General features: G+C 42.4%; 1 protein-coding gene across 1 annotated transcript; it reads right to left on the reverse strand.

The window, feature by feature from the left end:
- wnt5b.S (Wnt family member 5B S homeolog) lies at window positions 1–27,532 on the reverse strand (the record flags this gene model as incomplete). Its single annotated transcript, NM_001086681.1, is given in 5 exon segments — window positions 1–1,037; window positions 6,476–6,768; window positions 18,423–18,670; window positions 23,628–23,749; window positions 27,423–27,532. Coding segments are annotated over 4 exon segments (1,083 nt in total). The 3' UTR covers window positions 1–578.
- Between the last annotated feature and the right edge of the window lie 396 nt (window positions 27,533–27,928).

A 27,928-nucleotide genomic window follows, 5' to 3' on the forward strand; every position in this document is an offset into this window, starting at 1 on the left:
TTTTTTTTTCTTGCTTAGTTCCCAATTGTGATTGTGGCCATCAGTCCAGATGCAAGCAGTAGCCAAGTGGCCAGAAATGTTCCAGCTTGCTGTAGCTTATTCGTTTGCCAGGCCAAGTCCGTCTGTAAAGTCTGCAGATAGCAGGACAGCTTTGCACTCTGGGAACACGATGCATCACACAGCAGAGCAAGTGCTGGGCGGGGGGCATCCCGAAATCTCCCATCGCCAGCCCGCTCTCTCTAGGAACATGTGAGTTCTCAGTAGCCGAGCATTGTCTTTGGTAACAGGGTGAACCCACAGTTCAGTCATACAACAGCAGCGTGTCGTCCTTGAACTGCCATTATTCCTTAATCCCCTCATTCCCTATTAATTGGGGTGTTCCTGGAGTTCATCTTCCTTTATACACATATAAAAATATATATATCTACATATATATAATTTTATGCCCTATACATATCTATTTCTGCCTCCATCACTCTCCGTGCTGGGGGAAAGAATAGGGTGCAGGGTGCAAGGAGGGAATCATTGGGGACAGGTAGGCAACAGTCGATGTGAGGCAGTAGTCGCCATGTGCCCAGTTATTTGCACACAAATTGGTCCACAATTTCAGTGCACTTTTTGCACTTGACAAAACAGCACCACTGGAATTTACAGTGGCACCGCTCCACTTGCACCGTCTTGAACTGGTCGTAGCCCCTCCCACAGCACATCAGTTCGCAGCCGTCCATGCCCTCCGACGTCTTGTTGCATTGTCTCCCATGGGTGCCCAGAGAGCCCGTGGTTTCATTGTACAAACAGTAGTCCGGGCTGGGATCCAGATATACCAAATCCTCGCCCGTCGGTGGGTTGAAACGTTGGTTCACCTGCTCCAGTTTGTTCCGCTTATTCAAGCGCATGGATGCGGCACTGTCGTACTTTTCCTTTATGTACTCGCCCACTTTCCGGAAGTCAGCGAGCTGTAACCAGCAAGTCTTCAGGCTACAGGACCCTGAGACACCATGGCACTTGCAAGCCACATCAGCCAGCTTATAGACAGCCTGAGAGATAAGGAGAAAAGATAACAATGATAAATTACCATTTCTTCAAACTACCAAAATGAACTTAAAGGATAAGTAAACCTTTAAAATAAGTGAATGTAAAATTGATGAGAGTGTTATTCTAAGCCCTTTTGTCATTTACGTTCATTATTTATTTTCTTTTTATTCCAAGATATTAAGGGATACGTGTGCTGTTAATATGAATGAATTTTGTTCCAACAGCGCCACCTGCTGGTCAGTTTCTGACCACCAAGTAGTCAAGGAAGTTGTCAGGAGAAAGAAAGAGGCTGATTTGATGTTCCTCTGCTTAGGAAAACTATTAGAAACCTTTCTCAGATCTTTCCTAAGCAGAAGAACATCAGAGCAGCCTTTTCTCCTGATAACTTCCTTGACTACTTGGTGGTCAGACTGATCAGAAACTGACCAGCAGGTGGCGCTGTTGGAACAAAATTCATTCATATTAACAGCCAGGGGTGCTTTGCCAATGAGGCGTGTTGAGGCTGTTGCCTCAGGCGGCAGCACCCCACTAGGTCCCAGGGGCAGCAAAAATGCTGCTCCCGGTACTTTAACAGCGAATTTCCGGGGGAGGGGGGGCAGCAGAAACTGCTGCTGCCTCAGGCGGCGGAGGGGCCAGGATCGCCCCTGTTAACAGCACACGTATCCCTTAATATCTTGGAATAAAAAGAAAATAAATAATGAATGTAAATGACAAAAGTGCTTAGAATAGCACTCTCATCAATTTTACGTTCACTTATTCTAAAGGTTTATTTATCTTTTAAAGCTCTTTATCATTGCCCCTTTAGTACCCATTGTTGCCCTCTAGAGGGTGCTATGGAGAAAATGGACTTAAGGCCATACTTAGGATTGCCAACTTTTTTGGAAAAAAATATCGGCCTTCCTATATATTTATCTTTTTTCCTTATAAATAACATTGGGATCAACCATCATTTTTACTGGCCAGGCCGGTAAAATACCAGCCAGGTGGCAACCCTAGCCATACTCCATACATTGAACTAGTCCAGACCCAACTCACCTCCTCTCAGAGGCCTCCAATTATTAACCCACTGGTTACCTGGCCCCCTATATGGCAGGCCCTGCTACTGAATAGAATGGGACACGTCCCATTATGCTGGAACCCCAGCCATGGCCCACCCAAACCCAGCTTATTCCCCACAAGCCTCTGAATCCCCCCCCCCAAAGGTCCTATATTGTCAGAGCAGGTTGACCATCTAAATCTGGACATGTGTGGGCATCCCTGCAGCAAATTGAAGCAAGAACTGTTAAAGTAGAAATACTCCATATACCCCCCCGGCCCAGCTCCCATTTACATGAATAGGAAACACAAGACACTGTTGTAGGGGCACATTGTCCCTAAAAGACCAAACACGTCTCTAGAAGACCAAACACATTGCTTGATAATATTTACTGTGTTGTTGGAAGAGAATAGGGCACACACTAAAGGTGACTGAAAGCCAAACATAGGGGGTGGACAGGCTGAGAGCGGGTTCTTGTATAAATGGGTGGGAGGGAGGCAGCTGAAAAAGGAGGAAGTGTAACTACTACAACCAAAAAAAGAAAGAAAAGAAAAACATAAACAAAGAATTGTGGGTCATAAAATGAGTCTCTGGGAGGAAGGAGGGGGGAAAGACAAGCAAAAGTAAACAGCCCTCACCACCCTAACCAAACTGTACGGGAAGCCAACATTTGTGCTCAGGGAGGTGTGATAAAACTTTATGGCTGCTGTATTACCCTGAGAGTGGGAAGTAGAAAGCCCCCAGGTGAGATTGTGTTTCTTAGCTACATACCAGTTTATAGTGGGTTGGGGGGGAAGGGGCTATCAAGCTGACCTTTAGCTTCAGAGTAGCTTGGACTTTTACAGTTATTCTGTAAATAGAACTAAATCAAGCAGTCCATGGTTTCGTTTTTGTTATATGAATTATTTGCCCTTTTAATCTGCCCTACCCCTGAGGTCAGCGACCCCTCCAACAACTGGAAATCAAATGGAAAATGACACTGATTATCTAAATTATTATTTTTATTGCCAGGTCAGTTTCATTTATAATACCCTAGAACAAATAAGGATAAATACAGTGGCAATTCCATGTATAATACCCCAGAACACACAGCAGGATAAATACAGGGCCAATTCCATGTATAATACCCCAGAACACACAGCAGATAAATACAGTTCCAATTCCATGTATAATACCCCAGAACACACAGCAGATAAATACAGTGTCAATTCCATGTATAATACCCAGAACACACAGCAGATAAATACAGTGGCAATTCCATGTATAATACCCCAGAACACACGGCTAATAAATACAGTGGCAATTCCATGTATAATACCCAGAACACACAGCAGATAAATACAGTTCCAATTCCATGTATAATACCCCAGAACACACGGCTAATAAATAAAGTGGCAATTCCATGTATAATACCCCAGAACACACAGCTGATAAATATAGTGCTAGTTCCTTGTATAATACCCCAGGACACACAGCTGATAAATACAGTGCTATTTCCTTGTATAATACCCCAGGACACACAGCTAATAAATACAGTTCCAGTTCCTTATATTATACCCTAGAACACAAAGCTGATAAATACAGTGCCAGTTCCTTTTATAATACCCCAGAACACACATTAGGATAAATACAGTGGCAATTCCATGTATAATACCCCAGAACACACATTAGGATAATACAGTGGCAATTCCATGTATAATACCCCAGAACACACAGCAGGATAAATACAGGACCAATTCCATGTATAATACCCAGAACACACAGCAGGATAAATACAGTGCCAATTCCATGTACAGTATAATACTCCAGAACACACAGCAGGATAAATACAGTGCCAGTTCCATGTATAATACCCCAGAACACACAGCAGGATAAATACAGTGCCAATTCCATGTATAATACCCCAGAACACACAGCAGGATAAATACAGGACCAATTCCATGTATAATACCCAGAACACACAGCAGATAAATACAGTGCCAATTCCATGTATAATACCCCAGAACACACAGCAGGATAAATACAGGACCAATTCCATGTATAATACCCCAGAACACACAGCAGATAAATACAGTGCCAATTCCATGTATAATACCCAGAACACACAGCAGGATAAATACAGTGTCAATTCCATGTATAATACCCCAGAACACACAGCAGGATAAATACAGTGCCAATTCCATGTATAATACCCAGAACACACAGTAGGATAAATACAGTGCCAATTCCATGTATAATACCCAGAACACACAGCAGGATAAATGCAGAGCCAATTCCATGTATAATACCCCAGAACACACAGCAGATAAATACAGTGCCAATTCCATGTATAATACCCCAGAACACACAGCAGGATAAATACAGGGCCAATTCCATGTATAATACCCCAGAACACACAGCAGATAAATACAGTGCCAATTCCATGTATAATACCCCAGAACACACAGCAGATAAATACAGTGCCAATTCCATGTATAATACCCCAGAACACACAGCAGATAAATACAGTGCCAATTCCATGTATAATACCCCAGAACACACAGCAGGATAAATACAGGACCAATTCCATGTATAATACCCCAGAACACACAGCAGATAAATACAGTGCCAATTCCATGTATAATACCCAGAACACACAGCAGGATAAATACAGTGTCAATTCCATGTATAATACCCCAGAACACACAGCAGGATAAATACAGTGCCAATTCCATGTATAATACCCAGAACACACAGTAGGATAAATACAGTGCCAATTCCATGTATAATACCCAGAACACACAGCAGGATAAATGCAGAGCCAATTCCATGTATAATACCCCAGAACACACAGCAGATAAATACAGTGCCAATTCCATGTATAATACCCCAGAACACACAGCAGGATAAATACAGGGCCAATTCCATGTATAATACCCCAGAACACACAGCAGGATAAATACAGTGCCAATTCCATGTATAATACCCCAGAACACACAGCAGATAAATACAGTACCAATTCCATGTATAATACCCAGAACACACAGCAGATAAATACAGTGCCAATTCCATGTATAATACCCCAGAACACACGGCTAATAAATAAAGTGGCAATTCCATGTATAATACCCCAGAACACACAGCTGATAAATATAGTGCTAGTTCCTTGTATAATACCCCAGGACACACAGCTGATAAATACAGTGCTATTTCCTTGTATAATACCCCAGGACACACAGCTAATAAATACAGTTCCAGTTCCTTATATTATACCCTAGAACACAAAGCTGATAAATACAGTGCCAGTTCCTTTTATAATACCCCAGAACACACATTAGGATAAATACAGTGGCAATTCCATGTATAATACCCCAGAACACACAGCAGATAAATACAGGACCAATTCCATGTATAATACCCCAGAACACACAGCAGGATAAATACAGGACCAATTCCATGTATAATACCCAGAACACACAGCAGGATAAATACAGTGCCAATTCCATGTACAGTATAATACTCCAGAACACACAGCAGGATAAATACAGTGCCAGTTCCATGTATAATACCCCAGAACACACAGCAGGATAAATACAGTGCCAATTCCATGTATAATACCCCAGAACACACAGCAGGATAAATACAGGACCAATTCCATGTATAATACCCAGAACACACAGCAGGATAAATACAGTGTCAATTCCATGTATAATACCCCAGAACACACAGCAGGATAAATACAGTGCCAATTCCATGTATAATACCCCAGCAACACACAGCAGGATAAATAAAGGGCCAATTCCATGTATAATACCCAGAACACACAGCAGGATAAATACAGTGCCAATTCCATGTATAATACCCCAGAACACACAGCAGGATAAATACAGGGCCAATTCCATGTATAATACCCAGAACACACAGCAGATAAATACAGTGCCAATTCCATGTATAATACCCCAGAACACACAGCAGGATAAATACAGGGCCAATTCCATGTATAATACCCAGAACACACAGCAGGATAAATACAGTGCCAATTCCATGTATAATACCCCAGAACACACAGCAGGATAAATAAAGGGCCAATTCCATGTATAATACCCAGAACACACAGCAGGATAAATACAGTGCCAATTCCATGTATAATACCCCAGAACACACAGCAGGATAAATACAGGGCCAATTCCATGTATAATACCCAGAACACACAGCAGGATAAATACAGTGCCAATTCCATGTATAATACCCCAGAACACACAGCAGGATAAATACAGGGCCAATTCCATGTATAATACCCAGAACACACAGCAGATAAATACAGTGCCAATTCCATGTATAATACCCCAGAACACACAGCAGGATAAATACAGTACCATTTCCATTTAAAAGACCCCAGAAAACATGAAAATGAAATTCACTTACCCTGCGCCCAGCCTCGTTGTTCTGGAGGTTCATTAAAGAGCGAGCCTGTTCTTCTGACCCTTTAGGGAAGTTCTTTTCCCTTTCCCGTGCGTCCACAAACTCCTTAGCGAAACGGTAACCGTACTCTACATTGTCCCCGCAGCCCCCCCAAAGCCAATCCCGAGGCAGATCCTTGGGCCGAGGAGTCCGGCTGCAGCCGCAAGTGGACAGCTCCCCTTCCCGGCAGGCACGGCTGATGGCGTTAACCACCCCGGCGGAACTGATAGCGTATGTAAATGACGCCTCTCTGCTTCCTGGGAATGGGAAGAGATGAAAGGGGAAGGGATTAGTACAAAGGAATATTCTTTTTCTATGTACCTTTTTGTTTTAAAGCTCTCCAGTTTATAACTAAACTTGTAACCTGGATGCTACCCACCCTAGCAACCAAGCATTGAGATGAATGAAAGACTGCAAAAAGAATAAAATGAAGCAGAATGATAAGTAACCATTTAATATGAACGTGGATATCGCTATTGAACACATTAAGGGGCAGATTTATCAAGAAACCAATTGAAAATTCGAATTTTTGAATTTTTTTATGGTCCAAACTGTCAAATTCGACTAGGGAGTTATTCAAATTCGATTCGAGTTTTTCAACAATTTGCAATTGGTTTCCATTTGTTATTATTTGTGGTTTTTGAGTTATTTAGCTTTTTATTGAGCAGCTCTCCAGTTTGCAATTTCAGCCATCTGGTTGCTAGGGTCCAAATTCCCCTAGCAACCATGCACTGATTGGAATAAGAGGCTGGAATATGAATAGGAGAGGCCTGAATAGAAAGATGAGGAATAAAAAGTAGCAATAACAATTCATTGTTAGCATTTGTTTTTTAATATGGGGTCGGTGACCCCCATTTGAAAGCTGGATAGAGTCAAAGTAGCAATAACAATACATTTGTAGCCTTACAGAGCTAGGTAAATAATTCAAAAACTATAAAATATAAATAATGAAGACCAATTGAAATGTTGCTTAGAACTGGCTATTCTATAACATGCTACAGGTATGGGATCCGTTTTCCAGAAACACGTTATCCCATAGACTCCATTTTATCTAAATAATCAACATTTTTCAAAAAACTATTTTCTTTATCTCTGTAATAATGAAACAGTAGCTTGTAATTCATCCAATCATACAATTCAGGAAAAATCAAGAAAAAATCATATGATTCGATTTTCTGTACGTTTTTTTCGGGGGTTTTTTCACGAACCGATTAATTTGTACTTTTTTAATAATGGATTCTAGTTTGGTCAACTTTTTTTCATTTAAAAACTCCACATTTTGATAAATAAACCCCTTTCTGACATTCTATAACATGCTACAGGTATGGGAGCCGTTCTCCGGGAAACCAGTTATCCAGAAAGCTCTGAATTACGGAAAGCCTGTCTCCCATATACTCAATTTTATCTAAATAATCCAAGTTTTAAAAATATGATTTCCTTTATCTCTGTAATAATAAAACAGTAGCTTGTTCTTGATCCGATCGTACGATTCGGGGGAAAATCACAAAACCGATTAATTTGGGCTTTTTGAATAATAAATAAGGTGAAATTGTGGATTTTAGTTTGGTCTGACTTTTTTCTTTTAAAAACTCATTTTAAAAAATTGGGATTTTGATAAATAACCCCCTTAATGTGTATCCCCCGGGGGGGGGACCAATGGCCTCTTTGAATACGTCTGTAGGGGTAACTGCCTGTGTTTTCTCTCTGCGCTGTGACGTGTAGCAGTGTGTAAAACACATCCCACACGAGTTCTATGCACCTCTAAGGCATAACAGAGTGCTGCCATGTCTTGCACTCAGGGGCTTATCAGCCGAGTGATGGCAGATAAAGGGTCTCTTTGCATATCACACTGAATATCTCGACAAACGTGATGCCCTGAAGTGGCTGCTGATTTGTCTCAGGGGCTAATAGCTTGGACTTTGGCTCAGCCTGGGTTTCAAGCATTCCTTCTGGCTGCTGTAAATCTGTTCCAAAAGCATAGAGTACAGGAGAAAGTGAAGGAACATTGCACAGAGAATGAATTTCTATAGGGACAGACAGGCTTACACCCAACTAGCTAAGCCAGATGGCAGCTCCTGCTCATTTGAATTAGGGATGCACCGAATCCAGGATTCGGTTCGGGATTTGGCCAGGATTCGGCCTTTTTCAGCAGGATTCAGAGTCAGCCGAATCCTTCTGCCTGGTCAAACCGAATCCGAATCCTAATTTGCATATGCAAATTAGGGGCGGGGAGGGAAATGGTGTGACTTTTTGTCACAAAACAAGGAAGTAAAAAACGTTTCCCCTTCCCACTCCTAATTTGCATATGCATATGCAAATTAGGGTTCGGATTCGGTTCGGTATTCCGACGAATCTTTCGCGAAGGATTTAGCCAAATCCAAAATAGTGGATTCAGTGCATCCCTAATATGAATAAAGGAAAATTATAAAAAAGAAATGCTTTGTGCACAAGCTAAAACCTTCTCTTGTACTCTCTGATGGCCTAATGCAGCCCTTTGTAAAATAGTATAAGCCAATGACTAACCTGTAGAATATATCAGTAAAAATAAAGTACCCCCTATTGTAAAATATAAGGATATTATAAGGAGTTCCATGACCATATAAAAGCACAAGGCCGAGTGCTTTTCTAAAGGTCATGGAAAACTCAGAGGTGACTTCTAATATCCTTATCATTTACAGTAAGGGGTACATTATCCTTTATAATACATGAGTGATACTCAGAGTTCCCTGTATAACTCAGCCTGCAGCCTTGTGCCTTTATATGGTCACAGAACAACCCCTCAGTGACTTCTAATATCCTTATCATTTACATCAGGGGGTACATTATCCCTTATAATACATGAGTGATACTCAGAGTTCCCTGTATAACTCAGCCTGCAGCCTTGTGTCTTTATATGGTCACAGAACAACCCCTCAGTGACATCTAATATCCTTATCATTTACAGTAGGGGATACATTATCCCTTATAATACATGAGTGATACTCAGAGTTCCCTGTATAACTCAGCCTGCAGCCTTGTGCCTTTATATGGTCACAGAACAACCCCTCAGTGACATCTAATATCCTTATCATTTACAGTAGGGGGTACATTATCCCTTATAATACATGAGTGATACTCAGAGTTCCCTGTATAACTCAGCCTGCAGCCTTGTGCCTTTATATGGTCACAGAACAACCCCTCAGTGACATCTAATATCCTTATCATTTACAGTAGGGGGTACATTATCCCTTATAATACATGAGTAATACTCAGAGTTCCCTGTATAACTCAGCCTGCAGCCTTGTGCCTTTATATGGTCACAGAACAACCCCTCAGTGACTTCTAATATCCTTATCATTTACAGTAGGGGGTACATTATCCCTTATAATACATGAGTGATACTCAGAGTTCCCCATATAACTCAGCCTGCAGCCTTGTGCCTTTATATGGTCACAGAACAACCCCTCAGTGACTTCTAATATCCTTATCATTTACAGTAGGGGGTACATTATACCTTATAATACATGAGTAATACTCAGATTTCCCTGTATAACTCAGCCTGCAGCCTTGTGCCTTTATATGGTCACAGAACAACCCCTCAGTGACTTCTAATATCCTTATCATTTACAGTAGGGGGGTACATTATCCCTTATAATACATGAGTGATACTCAGAGTTCCCTGTATAACTCAGCCTGCAGCCTTGTGCCTTTATATGGTCACAGAACAACCCCTCAGTGACTTCTAATATCCTTATCATTTACAGTAGGGGGGTACATTATCCCTTATAATACATGAGTGATACTCAGATTTCCCTGTATAACTCAGCCTGCAGCCTTGTGCCTTTATATGGTCACAGAACAACCCCTCAGTGACTTCTAATATCCTTATCATTTACAGTAGGGGAGTAAATTATCCCTTAAAATACATGAGTGATACTTGCTCTATAACTCAGCCTTGTGCCATATAGGTTCAGATATTTATCGTTGTTTCTTTGGCACTAATGTCTCAGCAATGAAGTAACTACAGAAGACTAGGAGCACAGGCTGAATCCATACACAGGTTTTAGGATCTATTACCATTCAATAATGATGTTTGTGCACTTGCAAATCTGCATTTGCCTCTTCACCTCCTAGTGGCCAGTCCCAGTACTGCAGATGTGCTTAAAACTCCAGAGAAGAGGAGTGCACTCTGATCAGGGTGTGTTTGGGCAGATCCACAGAGATAATATGCAGGAATTCATAGGGCCCCCTCACCCAGTACAGGCAGAGCAGGAAGCAATGCACAGGGACCGGGTGCATATGACAGGGATTCAGCATTATATGACACCTACTCTTAGGCTGTAACTTACATAAAGTGAATGCAATCAGTGCTTTAATTTCTAAAGACTTCTTTAGAAACGTATGAATTGTTTGGGAGTCAATGTGTTAAAATCGCTGATGTGCCGTTCTGGCACAGTGCTGTCAATGGGGTGTTTAACCCCTCCAGCCCTGCATTCTCCCACTTTGCACTTCATATGGAAATGATTAGTATTTGGCACAGGACGTGTCCCATGGGAGTAGTTCAGAATTAGTACCTAGAAAGTTAAAGGAGAACTAAAGCTAAACTAAAGAAGTAGAAATGTTGTACATGCTGTTTTGTGCTTCTGTACCAGCCCAAGGCAACCACAGCCCTTTAGCAGTAAAGATCTGTGTCTCCAAAGATGCCCCAGTAGCTCCCCATCTTCTTTTCTGCTGATTCACTGCACATGCTCTGTGCTGCTGTCACTTACTGAGCTTAGGGAGCCACTCACAATATACAGTACACATAGAATAGAAATGTCACAATATAAGGCTGATTAGTAATTAATACACATAATCACTACATGGCAGCACAGAAACCAGTGCAATTAGCATCAGAATTGAATAATCAGCAAACCTGTAGCATCAGCTTATATTACAGCCAGGGAAGCTCATTTTCTGCTGGATAATTAGTGACGAGCCCTAAACTTAGCTTCTCAACAGCCAATCAGAGCCCACTGAGCATGTGAGTGTCACAGACACTTTCCAAGATGGTGACCCCCTGTGACAAGTTTGAAGTCCTGGATCATTGCTGCTATTGACAAGCTCAAACTTTAGCCTCGTGCAATAAGTTCACTATATAAAATAGGACATTTTTAACCATAATCATTTTTAGCGTTTATTTCTTCTTTAAGATTCTAGCTGGCAGAAAGGCAGTTCGGGAAGATTAGTTGCCCGAAGAAGAGGCGATTTGTCGCCGAGCAAATGAATCTCCCCGAATCTCCGCGTGTGTCTCTGGCCTTCAACCCCCACCCCCAGGGAGATTAGCAATTCATAGAGAGAGGATACTAGCCTTTTAACACCTTGCCTTTATTGTCCCACACATCAAACCAGCCTCGGAGCTGGTGGTCTCTTCCCACAACACACTGCATTTCAAAAGGGACCCGAGACAATGCCCCCTCACACCTCAAATCAAAGGCATAGAGATGGGTTGCTAATGGGAGGGGGAGGGAGCTGGAGCCACTTCCACCCCCTCAACCTTGAAAGCAGTCAGCTCCCAGCCTTGCACAGTGAACTTGTTACTGATCTATCAATACACGGACCCTTTATGGGACCCTTCTTGGGTGCCCAATCACCCCTAATGCACCCGATAATCCATATGCCATCAGTGGTGTCTGATATCTCTAAGTATACTGCCCCCTTATTACTAGGGTTGCCACCTTTTCCTATATATTTATCTTTATTCCCTATTAATAACATTGGGATCACTGACCTTCCTATATATTTATCTTTATTCCCTATTAATAACATTGGGATCACTGACCTTCCTATATATTTATCTTTATTCCCTATTAATAACATTGAGATCACTGACCTTCCTATATATTTATCTTTATTCCCTATTAATAACATTGGGCTCACTGACCTTCCTATATATTTATCTTTATTCCCTATTAATAACATTGGGCTCACTGACCTTCCTATATATTTATCTTTATTCCCTATTAATAACATTGGGATCACTGGCCTTCCTATATATTTATCTTTTTTCCCTATTAATAACATTGAGATCATATCACTGACCTTCCTATATATTTATATTTATTCCCTATTAATAACATTGGGATCAATGGCCTTCCTATATATTTATCTTTATTCCCTATTAATAACATTGGGATCACTGACCTTCCTATATATTTATCTTTATTCCCTATTAATAACATTGGGATCACTGGCCTTCCTATATATTTATCTTTATTCCCTATTAATAACATTGGGATCACTGACCTTCCTATATATTTATCTTTATTCCCTATTAATAACATTGGGATCACTGACCTTCCTATATATTTATCTTTATTCCCTATTAATAACATTGGGATCACTGACCTTCCTATATATTTATCTTTATTCCCTATTAATAACATTGGGATCAATGGCCTTCCTATATATTTATCTTTATTCCCTATTAATAACATTGGGATCACTGACCTTCCTATATATTTATCTTTATTCCCTATTAATAACATTGGGATCACTGACCTTCCTATATATTTATCTTTATTCCCTATTAATAACATTGGGATCAATGGCCTTCCTATATATTTATCTTTATTCCCTATTAATAACATTGGGATCACTGACCTTCCTATATATTTATCTTTATTCCCTATTAATAACATTGGGATCACTGGCCTTCCTATATATTTATCTTTATTCCCTATTAATAACATTGGGATCAGCCATCATTTTTACCGACCAGGCTGGTAAAATACCAGGCAGGTGGCAACCCTACCTATTACTGATATAGTTACTCCATTTTCCACCATCCCAACTTCCACTTCATAGGGCCCTGCATTGTACCACTTAACTCATAGGGGTATATTTATCAAAGAATGAGGAAGAAAAGAGCGTTACCGCTCCGACTCACCCCAGTTTCAGCAAGAAAGAACAGGCAGTTGTAAATGACTGGGTGCTGGAATCCTTTGGCCTCCCAGGCCGTGCAAATTTTGAAAGGAGTATGGTTCCGCACTCCAACGTATTTTAAAACTCCAAAGCTTTATTCATCCATTAGTAAAACAGGCACGTTACAGAACGTTGCTTGACGCGTTTCGGGCGCATGCGCTCTTAATCATAAGCATTGATTAAGAAGCATTATGATTAAGGGTGCATGCGCCTGAAACGCGTCAAGCAACGTTCTGTAACGTGCCTGTTTTACTAATGGATGAATAAAGCTTTGGAGTTTTAAAATACATTGGAGTGCAGAAGCATTCTACTTTTTGTTATCAAAGAATGAAGTTAGAGATCGTCACAGTCCTCTAGAGTCAAATTCCGCCACACTATATTAATTCCTATAGGATTTTGAAAGGCGTATTTATGGAGAGTGGCAGAATTTCACCCTAGCGGGCTATGGCGATCTCTAACTTCACTCTTTGATAAATATACCCCCTAGACTCCCCCAGATAATCCTACACCCTTCTGGCCTTTCCAGGGGCTCAGTGGCTGCAATTTCAGGAAGCTGCATAATTGCTAAGGCCCTAATGACCAATGTTTATATCACAAGGTACTAGGGTCGCCACCTTTTTAAAAAAAAGTTTACCGGCCGGTGGTGGGGGCGGGAACTAAAGGGGCGTTCCTTGCCGCAAGAGGGGGAGGAGCCACGGGGGTCGTGCCGCAAAAGGGTGCGGGCCATGTCGCACGAGGGCAAGATGAGGAAGAAAAAGGTAAGTTTCCACCAGAGGGCAAGGGCTTTTGTTAAGTGTATTACAAATTACCGGCAGCTACATTGCCCGTAAATATGTAATACTGTTCCCAGCCCTGGCAGGTGTTTTACCGACTAACCCTACAAAGTACCCCAAACATTACAGGGTTCTGGAGGAAGAATTTGGGTATCTAATAGTGTCCCTGTCCTCAACAGTTACTATGTTTTGGCTTTTCATACACATTGTAACATCACATATACTTTGTTATATCACCTAAACATCAATGCTATGGCCCCAGACTGCCCAAGAGCATGTAGTAAAGAAATAGCTGGCAAGTACTGATCTATGGTGCAACAGTTCCCCAGCTCCATTTGTCCACCTTATATCAATATCAATTCCCGATTTGACCCCAAACACTGGCCCCTGCGGTCATTCTGCCCTTATAAATGACATGCCTGTAAACCCCCCACCTTATCCCAGTTGCTGACCCCACACACAGAGGCAGATTTTATTATTTAAGGGTTGAATTGAAAATTCGAATTTTTATGGCCAAAACTGTCAAATTCGACTAGGGAATTGTACAAATTTGATTCAATTTTTTTTGAGAGTTATTCACCACCTAAAACCTGACATTCCAAGTTTTTTTCAGAGAAAAAACTCGAATTGAGTTTTTAAAACTCTCATCAAATTCAATTCGAGTTTTCGGGTCGATCCTATTCACCAGAGTTTAACAAATTCGATTTTTTTGAATAAATTTAGATTGGTCAAATTTTGAGTTTATGGGAGTTTTTAAAAACTCACATGAATTTGAAATTCGACCTTTCTTAAATGTGCCTCTAATGTATGCCTGCACTGCTCCCACACTTCCTGGGGAAATCCAATACCAGGTAACTTTCTCCTAAAGTTCAAGGAAAGGGCAAGGGGTCTTTTGGGAATTAGAGGCAGTGTCCTGTCCCCATGCAGAGGGGGCACAGCATGGCCTGAGGCAAACTAGATAGGAACAGCAGGGCCAGAGCCCAGACACTGGGAATGTTTATTGCACAACAAACATACAAAATAGGATCTGTGATTCCATGATTCCAAGAACGGCTACAAAGCCATGATTCAATTGGTCATTTTTATTTCCTAAAAACTGTTTCAACCTCCATTTATTTTATATAATAATAATTATTCCCTGCCTGTGTAAATGTGAGGTTAACAGCATCTCCATACAAGTATGGGACCTATTGTAAATGATAAGGATATTAGAAGTCACTGAGGGGTTGTTCTGTGACCATATAAAGGCACAAGGCTGCAGGCTGAGTTATACAGGGAACTCTGAGTATCACTCATGTATTATAAGGGATAATGTACCCCCTACTGTAAATGATAAGGATATTAGAAGTCACTGAGGGGTTGTTCTGTGACCATATAAAGGCACAAGGCTGCAGGCTGAGTTATACAGGGAACTGTGAGTATCACTCATGTATTATAAGGGATAATGTACCCCCTACTGTAAATGATAAGGATATTAGAAGTCACTGAGGGGTTGTTCTGTGACCATATAAAGGCACAAGGCTGCAGGCTGAGTTATACAGGGAACTCTGAGTATCACTCATGTATTATAAGGGATAATGTACCCCCTACTGTAAATGATAAGGATATTAGAAGTCACTGAGGGGTTGTTCTGTGACCATATAAAGACACAAGGCTGCAGGCTGAGTTATACAGGGAACTCTGAGTATCACTCATGTATTATAAGGGATAATGTACCCCCTACTGTAAATGATAAGGATATTAGAAGTCACTGAGGGGTTGTCCTATGACCATATAAAGGCACAAGGCTGCAGGCTGAGTTATACAGGGAACTCTGAGTATCACTCATGTATTATAAGGGATAATGTACCCCTACTGTAAATGATAAGGATATTAGAAGTCACTGAGGGGTTGTTCTGTGACCATATAAAGACACAAGGCTGCAGGCTGAGTTATACAGGGAACTCTGAGTATCACTCATGTATTATAAGGGATAATGTACCCCCTACTGTAAATGATAAGGATATTAGAAGTCACTGAGGGGTTGCTCTGTGACCATATAAAGGCACAAGGCTGCAGGCTGAGTTATACAGGGAACTCTGAGTATCACTCATGTATAATAAGGGATAATGTACCCCCTACTGTAAATGATAAGGATATTAGAAGTCACTGAGGGGTTGTTCTGTGACCATATAAAGGCACAAGGCTGCAGGCTGAGTTATACAGGGAACTCTGAGTATCACTCATGTATTATAAGGGATAATGTACCCCCTACTGTAAATGATAAGGATATTAGTAGTCACTGAGGACCATATAAAGGCACAAGTCTGTAGGCTGAGTTATTTTATATTACAGATCAAGCCACATGAGCCGATGTTCTACACACTATATCCAGGACTCTGTGGTCTTTCCATAATCCCAGGCCAGTCCACAAACAATTCCAAACAAGATACTGTGCCATATCTGTAATATTAATGATGTCTAGTACATTCCACGCACCCTATTTATTATTAAGCCACTGGGTCTCATTCCAAGAGTTGTGCTTATCTTTTCCAATTACCCTCTGTCTTTTCCTGGTTATATTTCTTAGAACTGAACTATTTCCACCCACCAGCACAGCCGACAGCTGAGTAAACTGTGATGAAACAGTGGCTAATAGCCCAGACATATATTTGGCTCAAATGGCTGCAGTCAGTCTCTGTTTGCTGCACAGCCCCGGGAGTATAAAGGTGTCACTCTCACACCATAAGGGATCATTATTCACTTGATTTACTCATCTTGCCAGCCGTAGGGTAAGGCCACACTGGGCGTTTCGGGGAGATTTAGTTGCCTGGCGACTAATCGCCTTGTCTTTGCGGCGACCAATCTCCTTGAACGCCTTCCCTCACTCTGCGCTGGCTAAAATGAAAAATCGCCGGCGCTAATCACACGCGGCGATTAGTTTTCTGAAGTTGCCTCACGAGGAAACAAAGACGAGGCGATTAAATCTCGCCGAAACGCCCATTGTGGCCTTACCCTTACTATCACATCCATATCGTGGCACATACACAGGGCCAGACTTATCTACTATCAAGCTGGGGGTTCTTGTGTCTGGCTGCTTTGAGTAGTTTAACAACACTCTGTTCAATAAGGAGGTAGTGCTCAGTGCTGCTTAGCAGGCACCATACATACCCCCATATGTAATAAAATGCACTAAGTTTGCCCAGGAGCATTAACTCATAGCAACCAATAAGAGGTTTGCTGTTGAACAGGTGACCAGGAAATACTTCCTGCTGATTGGTTGCTATGGGTTACTGCTCCTGGGCAGACTTAGTGCCTTTTATTACATAAACTCCATAGTACATAACACATGTTAGTAAAACTAGCCCTTATAGCCTATACAGGTATGGCACCTGTTATCCAGAATGCTCAGGACCTGGGGATTTCCTGGATAATAGATCTTTCCGTAATTTCAATCTTCATACCTTAAATCTATTAGAAAATCATATAAATATTAAATAAACCCAATAGGCTGGTTTTGCTTCCAATAAGGATAAATTATATCTTAGTTGGGATCAACTACAAGGTACTGTTTTATTACAGGTATGGGATCTATTATACAGAAAACTCTGGACCTGGGGTTTTCTGGATAATGGATCTTTCCATAATTTGGATCTTCATATCTTAAATCTATTAGAAAATCATGTAAACATTAAATAAACCCAATAGGCTGGTTTTGCTTTCAATAAGGATTAATTATATCTTAGTTGGGATCAACTACAAGGTACTGTTTTATTACAGGTACGGGACCTGTTATCCAGAAAGCTCGGGGCCTGGGGTTTTTCCAGTTAACAGATCTTTCCGTAATTTGGATCTTCATACCTTAAGCCTATTAGAAAATCATAAAACATGAAATAAACCCAATAGGCTGGTTTTGCTTCCAATAAGGATTAATTATATCTTAGTTGGGATCAAGTACAAGATACTGTTTTATTATTACACAGACAAAAGCAAATTATTTTAAAAGAAATGTGGAATATTTTATTATAATAGAGTCTATGGGAGATGGCCTTTCCTTAATTCAGAGCATTCTGGATAAGAGATTTCCAGGTTAATGGACTGTACCTCTAAACAGAGGTCCAAGGGTTATTATATAGCATGTTTACTGGACACATTCTATTAAGACGATTTTGCTGACCCACCACAACTCATTAACCCATTCAACGTCAACCACTTACCTATCTGCATGACCCTGCCAAACACTGAGTTATTGTCCACAGTACTGCAGTTCCACCTCCTGTGTTTGAACTGATGCTGGCACTCCTTGATGCCAGTCTTAGCTCCTTCTCCAATGTGCACCATGTGATCCTGGTAGAGTTGGCACAGCTTCCTTTGCCCAGGAGAGAGCCCAGTCAGTTGGCTGCACAGAGGCTGAGCTCCGATGATAAACATCTCTGGTCTCTGCACTGGGTTCAGCGCCATCGACCTACAGGGAAGAATAGGGCACTGTAGTTAAGTCTGTAGAGAAACTGCCCTCTCCATATCTACTAGGGATGCACCGAATCCAGGATTCGGTTCGGGATTCGGCCAGTATTCGGCCTTTTTCAGCAGGATTCGGATTCGGCCGAATCCTTCTGCCCGGCCGAACCGAATTCTAATTTGCATATGCAAATTAGGGGCAGGGAGGGAAATTGCGTGACTTTTTGTCAGAAAACAAGGAAGTAAAAAATGTTTTCCCCTTCCCACCCCTAATTTGCATATGCAAATTAGGGTTCGGATTCGGTTTGGTATTCGGCCGAATCCTTCGTGAAGGATTCGGGGGTTCGGCCGAATCCAAAAAAGTGGATTCGGTGCATCCCTAATATCTACCCACCTGTAGAAATCTGATAGTGGCACAATTTCAGCCTTAATTGGCTGGCGGGAGATGTAGTTTAAAGGGGTTGTTCACCTTTAGGCGAGAGACACAGTCAGATTCGGGGAGATTAGTCGCCCATCGACAAATCTCCTCTTCTTCAGGCAACTAATCTCCCCGAACTGCCTTCCCACCGGCTAGAATGTAAATCGCTGGCAGGGTGTCATTCGGAGCACTTCGTTTTCCGAAGTCACCCTAAGTTGCCTCACGAGGAAACTTCGGGTGTCTTCGGAAAACAAAGCGCTCCGAGTGCCATCCCGCCAGCGATTTACAGGCAGGGGAAGGCAGTTCGGGGAGAATAGTCGCCCTAGATGAGGCGGTTAATCGGCAGGTGACTAAATCTCTCTGTCGCCTTAAATGAACTTTTAGTATGGTGTAGAGAGGTATATTCCGAGACAATTTGCAATTGATTTTTATTTTTTATTATTAGTGGTTTATGAGTTATTTAGCTTTTTATTCAGCAGCTCTCCAGATTGCAGACTCAGCACTCTGGCTGCTAGGGTCCAAATTACCCTAGCAACCATGCATTGATTTGAATGGAGAGACTGGAATTTGAATAGGAGAGGCCTGAATATAAAGAGGGGTAAAAAAAATTAATGATAAAAATAAAGGGCATATTTATCAAAGGTCGAAGTGAAAATTCGAATTACAAACATTCTAATTTCGACTGAATTTTTATGTACTTCGACTACAGAATAGTCCAAATTCGATTTGAATTTGAATAAAATACTGTCTGTTTAAAAATTCGACTTCGACCATTCACCATCTAAAACCTGCCAAATTTAGCCCACGTGGGGACCTCCTAGAACCTATTTGGAGTCAATTGGTGGACTTTGAAAAATTTAAGTTTTTTTGGGGGTGAAAAACTTTGAATCATTAGATTCAAATGCGCTATTACTTTGATTCGTACAATTCGATCGAAAGTGGACCTATTCGGCCGAAAAAAAAATTTTGATTTACCTTCGGTTGGGATTTTTGAATTTTAATTTCAACTGTTTTCAAATTCGAAAATCGACCCTTGATAAATCAGCCCCTAAATGTGTAGCCTTATAGATCTTTTTTTTTTTTTTTTTTAGATGGGGTCAGTGACCGCCGTTTGAAAGTTGGAAAGAGTCAGAAGAAGGCAAATCATTTAAAAATTATAAAAAGGAAAAAAATTGGTTACTAGGGTCCAAATTATCTTAGCAACCATGCACTCATTCGAATAAGAGACTGGAATATGAATAAAAGAGGCTTTAGTAGAAAGATTAGCATTAAAAAGTAGCAATAACAATACATATGTAGCCTTACAGAGCATTTGTTTTTTAGATGGGGTCATTTAAAAGCTGCAAAGAGTCAGAAGAGGAAGGCAAATAATTAAAAAACTATAAAAAAAATAATAATTAATGAAGACCATTTGAAAAGTTGCTTGGCCATTCTATAACATCCTAAAAGTTAACTTAAAGGTGAAGCACTCCTTCTAATGTGTCCATTATTCTATATAACTAAATATTGTCTCAGGCAATACCATATGGCTGGAAATAGGTTGCACTGTTTGCTATAGGCCATGCCAAATGGACTACAAATTGTAGAGCAGACTGTCTCTAAAGGGAATAATGGAATTTATTTTTAGCCTCCTACAAGTCCCCAGTCCGATGTCTTCTTCATCCCAATCACTTTCCCATAATTCCACTCATTACCCTAGCAACCATGCTATGATATGAATACTCCAGCTCACCCTAGGGTCCTAGTGGGACATTCACTAAGATTTGTAGTTGCGCCAGCGTACGCTTCGCCGCAATTCGCCAGGAGTATTTTCGCCAGCGCTACGCAAATTCACTAAAATCCGAAGTTGCGCTGAAGGGAAGCGTAAGGTTGCGAAGTTGCACTAGCGTTAATTCGCCAAGCAAAGCGAAGTTACGCTAGCAATGCTTAATTTGCATACGGCGCCAAATTGAAGTTACAATGGAGGAATACGTATCAGCACTACACAAGCCTGGGAACCTTCAAAACAACCTTTTATTTTGCCCTACACTTGTGCCCACTGTATAGTTAAGGTGCCATGAGTTAGGAAATGTAGGGGGGGAAGGAGGGTAGCCCCAAAAAAATTATCGATCTTTTTCAGCCTATCATCCATAAAAAAAGAAAAAACGCCAGCGTTTTTTGGGACTTAGAAACATTTTTAACTTTTTTTGAAGCAATCCCGATCTACTCTATTGCACTTTGCCTGGTCTGAGGTGGCGAAGGAAGTCTGGCGTAAAAGGTAGCGTTCAGAATAATTCGCGTGTCAGTGAATTTGCGTAGTTACATCCGTTGCGCAAATTCTCCAGGCTTAAGGGTGTGAAGTAACACTAGCGAATGTACGCCAGCGTCCGTTAGTGAATCGGCGAATTAATGAAAATGCGCTACGCTGGCGAATTCACGCTAGCGTTAGGCGCTTCGTCGTTTAGTGAATTTGCCCCCTAGTGTCTTGAGGTGGCCATAGACGTAGAGATCCGCTTGTTTGGTGAAGTGGTCGATATCGGGCTGAACTAATCATGGGCCCTAGGGCTCAATGATCGGACCATAATGCATCTGATGCGGGTGGTCAGATTGCGGGACCGCATAAACGCACAGATGCAGCCGCGATCCAACGAGATTTTTTAACCTGCCCAATCGAGATCTGCCCAACTCTCAGCCAGATATCGTTTGGTAATAGCCCATAGGATGGCCCCACACATGGGCCAACAGGCTGCCGACTCGATCTGACGGCAGCTTTTATCGGCCCAAAGCAAAAGCAGGCAGAGACAATTCCCTTGGGAGTGAGATGCAGGCCCATTTGCTTCCCTCGATACGCCAGTTAGGGTGAGATTGTGGGTGAACACTTCGTACATAGGCATGCCTAATATAACAATGCTCATATATCTGCAACATTATATGGAGTTAACGAGGGCCCTGACCAAATGTTGGATATTAAAAGGGGGCCCAGACCGGCAGGGACACACTCTAATTTGGTCTCATTCCTGACACCCTCTCATCTGTCCCTTCCTTCAGTTGTTTCACACATCCCCAGCCTTCATCTGCCTCTCATGTGCCTGCAGCCCTCCTGCCCCACTAACAATTCATTTTCCCATAAGTTGCTGGACCCCCACATCCCTGTCTCTGCTTTTCAACTACAATTCCCAGCATCCTCAGCCAGAATCTGGTTGTAGTGTGGCAACAGCTAGAGATGCTTTACTAATATACCCCCTCCTGTGCTAAAACTCTTGCCTTTGCCTAATCTGACTTGTCTTTTGCACTTTATCCTGAGCTTCCCTTTGCTGCTTCTAAAGCTGGCCTAGTAATTAGCCCAGCCATTATTGGACATATCAGGTTAAAATCCTCTCGTTTGGTGACCTCGTTAACCAGCGGATCTAATAGTGTATGGCCACCTTTATCCATACTTTGCCCCCCTCCAATGAAATTCCCTCACTATCAGCTCTTTGAGGACCCTCATGTTCTCCCACTGTCTCTCCTATACATCACCCATCCTCATTAAGATCTGCACCCCAAAATCATCCTCAGCTGGGTCCATTATTCAATAGAAAAAGCTTTACTCTCCCCCCATATCCTCTTCTGGGTAGAGTATCAGCCCCCGATATCTTGTCATTGGTACCACCCAAATTTCCCTTCATTCTCCATAGTATGCTGTCCATGTCCCCCAAAACTCTCACTGGCAGAGTTTCCAGCCAAATTGGGCTACTAATTTAAAGCCCAGGCAGGTTTTGAAAGTACAGATTAGCCAAGGTACGGATTTGGGCTACTTTTTGGGCCTATGGCTGGTTTGTACTTTGGAAACCAGCCAAAGTTTTTTCTTGCCCTAATGTGCAGAGTCTGTGTCTCCCAATGCATGTTGGGTAATGTCGTTTTTGTTTAACAATTTGCCAATTGCCAAATTTGTTTAACAATTTGCTGACTGCCAAGTTGAACGTAAGACTACAATACCCAACATGCAACGGGACTGACTTTTGTAGAAGTCGGGAGTTACCAGATTTTGGGCTCTGTACCCCAGTCTCCCGTCCCTCATAAGCATTCTCACATTTTCCACTGACTTTCCTCAATTTCAGACAATGTTGGGGCAAAAATCTGCTGGCCACCAAAATGTCTACAGGTTTATTGAAATTGTATATGAATTAGGCCTTATGGGGCCCCTATACCTCCTGGGCCCCCCTCTCTAGTTACTCGCCTGGTGAAGGGGGCAAATCTTTCCCATTTTGCTTCATGGAAAAATGTGCAAATCAGTGAAAATTAAAAAAGGCATATTTTCATTTATTTTTAAGACTTTTTTTCACTGCACATATTGTGCTATTTTTGGGCTACTTTTATAGTTGACCAGTGTTGGGCTGGTTTTGTAGCCGACTTGGGCTGGATTTGAAAATTAAACCTGGTAAACCTGCTCACTGGGTAAAACACACAGTAAATCACATGTGCGCCCCAAAATCCTCTTCTATGGGTCCCGCATCCCTATTCCCTCCCCAGCTCCTTTACTACTAGTGGGTAACATGCCCGTCACACCTTTGCCCCCAGTACTTACCACCAGGAGTTTGCCCCAACTACAGACTGTTTCCAACACGACAGCAGAGAACTGAGCAAGAGAAGTCGCAGAATTGGCGTCATGTTGCTCCTCTCCGCGGATCTCCGGCAGCACTGGGGCCCCTGTGAGACAGACAGACGGTGAGTCGCAGCGCAATGAGAAGCAGTCGCCTGGCAGTGTGTGCGGGGCTCGGAATCCCGGGGGAGGAGGTTACTCTCTGCCCATCAACCCCCCTTGTGCTTGCGCTAATTTGCATTTTATTGCCTGGGGAAGTGAGTGTGAGCTTGTTCAGGGGCAGCAGCAACTGTATTATTTGGTGATGTTTGGAGACATGAGATTTACCAAAGGGGCTCTTGAACTCTGACGTCTCTCTTCCCACGTCTCTGCAACTAGGGGGGTCGGCGGACCACAGAGACAGACAGGTGGACAAGGAGCCCCCCACGTGTAGTTAGAAAGAATGGGAAATAATAAACAATATCCCTCTGTGCAAATAGAGCAGCAGCACCTATATTAGCAAAAGGGGTAACTAGAGGGTTATACCAGGTCCTCACCTTTGCCCTGTCTTTCCCATGCCACAAACTCACAACTGGGCTGCCCTCTGCCTCCAGAGCACCTTATGCTCCAATGTAGATATGACACTGGGGATAATAGCCTCTAGTATGGGTATAGTAGGGAGAGATGGTGTCTATAGTAACAGTGGATAATAGTCTCTGGGAAGGGAGTGTGACTGTGGGATAGCAGATATAGTAGGGAGAGATGGTGTCTATAGTAACAGTGGATAATAGTCTCTGGGAAGGGAGTGTGACTGTGGGATAGCAGGTATAGTAGGGAGAGATGGTGCCTATAGTAACAGTGGGATAATAGTCTCTGGGAAGGGAGTGTGACTGTGGGATAGCAGGTATAGTAGGGAGAGATGGTGCCTATAGTAACAGTGGATAATAGTCTCTGGGAAGGGAGTGTGACTGTGGGATAGCAGGTATAGTAGGGAGAGATGGTGCCTATAGTAACAGTGGATAATAGTCTCTGGGAAGGGAGTGTGACTGTGGGATAGCAGGTATAGTAGGGAGAGATGGTGCCTATAGTAACAGTGGATAATAGTCTCTGGGAAGGGAGTGTGACTGTGGGATAGCAGGTATAGTAGGGAGAGATGGTGCCTATAGTAACAGTGGATAATAGTCTCTGGGAAGGGAGTGTGACTGTGAGATAGCAGGTATAGTAGGGAGAGATGGTGTCTATAGTAACAGTGGATAATAGTTTTCTGGGAAGGGAGTGTGACTGTGCGATAGCAGGTATAGTAGGGAGAGATGGTGTCTATAGTAACAGTGGATAATAGTCTCTGGGAAGGGAGTGTGACTGTGGGATAGCAGGTATAGTAGGGAGAGATGGTGCCTATAGTAACAGTGGATAATAGTCTCTGGGAAGGGAGTGTGACTGTGGGATAGCAGGTATAGTAGGGAGAGATGGTGTCTATAGTAACAGTGGATAATAGTCTCTGGGAAGGGAGTGTGATTGTGGGATAGCAGGTATAGTAGGGAGAGATGGTGCCTATAGTAACAGTGGATAATAGTCTCTGGGAAGGGAGTGTGACTGTGGGATAGCAGGTATAGTAAGGAGAGATGGTGCCTATAGTAACAGTGGATAATAGTCTCTGGGAAGGGAGTGTGACTGTGGGATAGCAGGTATAGTAGGGAGAGATGGTGCCTATAGTAACAGTGGATAATAGTCTCTGGGAAGGGAGTGTGACTGTGGGATAGCAGGTATAGTAGGGAGAGATGGTGTCTATAGTAACAGTGGATAATAGTTTTCTGGGAAGGGAGTGTGACTGTGCGATAGCAGGTGTAGAAGTTGCTAAGATGCTTCCTATAGTAATATAGGAGTACGAGTGAGGAGTGAGTATAGTAGTGCAAGTTAACAATAGTGCTGGACAAAGACCATTATGCCACCACTAAAAATGACCCTGACTGGGACAGTAAGAGCCAGGGGGAGTCAGGTCAGGGTTACAATGCACAGAATCAGAGGAAGGTTGCGTCTGTAGTGACAGGTAATACACTAAGTAGCGGTACATCAGGCTTCTGAGTGAGACAGAATAGATTGGGATCCCATTGATCCGGGACATAATACCCAGAGGGCAGTGTGGGGAAGTGGCTGCTCTATTGTCCCCTCTCTGTGGGACGCTGAGAGCTCTGTACACAAATCACTTCCACCTGCAGCAGCTCTGCATTCCTCAGACACACTGGCAAGGGGTTCCCTGTTTGATCATGAATTTGTAATTCTAGGAAGTACAACTGCAGTAGCTAAAGTGTGTGTTTAACACTTGCACCACTTATTAGCATGTGTTAGACAAGATGGCACACTCACCCTCTTGCTTGCTCTGTATTTATCTGATCTGCATCCCTCCAGCTACTATTGAACTAATAAGCCTAGAACTTTTACTCACAGCCTTCAATGTACCTACCAACCAGTAGCTTAATGCAGTCATACGTGGGCTGATCTGAAGTTCGACTAATCAGCCCCTGGGCCAAACCCGACAGGGATTATAATATGGGCCCACACGATATGGTGCAAAAAGCACGAATCCTATCTGATCCCCATTGTAAGTAGCAGTCCTGTCCTGCTTTATGGCTGAGATTCTAGCTATCTGTATAACAGAACATTCTGTCCCAGTGGCTGCACAGATCCTATCTGATCCCCATTGTAAGCAGCAGCCCTGTCCTGCTTTATGGCAGCTGAGATTCTAGCTATCTGTATAACAGAACATTCTGTCCCAGTGGCTGCACAGATCCTATCTGATCCCCATTGTAAACAGCAGTCCTGTCCTGCTTTATGGCAGCTGAGATTCTAGCTATCTGTATAACAGAACATTCTGTCCCAGTGGCTGCACAGATCCTATCTGATCCCCATTGTAAGCAGCAGTCCTGTCCTGCTTTATGGCAGCTGAGATTCTAGCTATCTGTATAACAGAACATTCTGTCCCAGTGGCTGCACAGATCCTATCTGATCCCCATTGTAAGCAGCAGTCCTGTCCTGCTTTATGGCAGCTGAGATTCTAGCTATCTGTATAACAGAACATTCTGTCCCAGTGGCTGCACAGATCCTATCTGATCCCCATTGTAAGCAGCAGTCCAGTCCTGCTTTATGGCAGCTGAGATTCTAGCTATCTGTATAACAGAACATTCTGTCCCAGTGGCTGCACAGATCCTATCTGATCCCCATTGTAAGCAGCAGTCCTGTCCTGCTTTATGGCAGCTGAGATTCTAGCTATCTGTATAACAGAACATTCTGTCCCAGTGGCTGCACAGATCCTATCTGATCCCCATTGTAAGCAGCAGTCCAGTCCTGCTTTATGGCAGCTGAGATTCTAGCTATCTGTATAACAGAACATTCTGTCCCAGTGGCTGCACAGATCCTATCTGATCCCCATTGTAAGCAGCAGTCCTGTCCTGCTTTATGGCAGCTGAGATTCTAGCTATCTGTATAACAGAACATTCTGTCCCAGGGGCTGCACAGATCCTATCTGATCCCTTGAAAGGACAGAGCGCATGTCATTCTTCTTTGTTTCCTAAAAGCCGAAGTACAGCTGATATACATTGAGATACAAGCACCAAGTATACCTGTGAGTCTTTTAGAAGGCGGCTATTTACTGTCCGTGACCCTATAACAAAGGACAGTGGCTATTTGTATTTGTAAGGATGATCAGTGCTTCTCAGCAGTGACTCTTGTAACAAAAATAAATGGCATCTGCATGTGGATAGGGGCAATTACAACATGAAAGGACTTCCTGCCTAGAGAACTTACTGTCTGCTCCTCATGGTCTCACAGCATTCCCCCTGCAGGGATCAGGGCCAGGTCTGCTAAACGGTGTGAGCCCCAGTCTGCACTTGGCAAGCTGGGGGAGACTGGACATCATTTCCCTTTGCTTTCCCTTTTGCATAGCACAGGAAGTAAAGGGTTCATTTGAAAACCACCTGAGAACACACCTGGATGCTGGGAGTTGTAGTTCAAAGTAGCACATGTTTTACATATTTGTTTCACAAGAAGGATATGGGAATATAACAGTCTATCTCTGTTACTCAGGGATGTTTTTCAGCAGATCATTAGATTAGTCAATTAGTCCAGTTTGATTGCCGACGAGCTGATTGGTTCTGATAACCCTGAAATATCAGCTGACAGAAAACTATTGGCAAGCAAAAAAGACATTAGAATTACAGCAGTTCTGTTTTACTTTATGGCAACGCATATCTATCTTTACATTCAGTATCAGTACTGAAGGATTAGTAACCCGTTCTAACCCTAATTCCATC

The sequence above is a fragment of the Xenopus laevis genome, chromosome 3S (genome assembly GCF_017654675.1).
Source record: "Xenopus laevis strain J_2021 chromosome 3S, Xenopus_laevis_v10.1, whole genome shotgun sequence".
NCBI classification, from domain to species: domain Eukaryota; kingdom Metazoa; phylum Chordata; class Amphibia; order Anura; family Pipidae; genus Xenopus; species Xenopus laevis.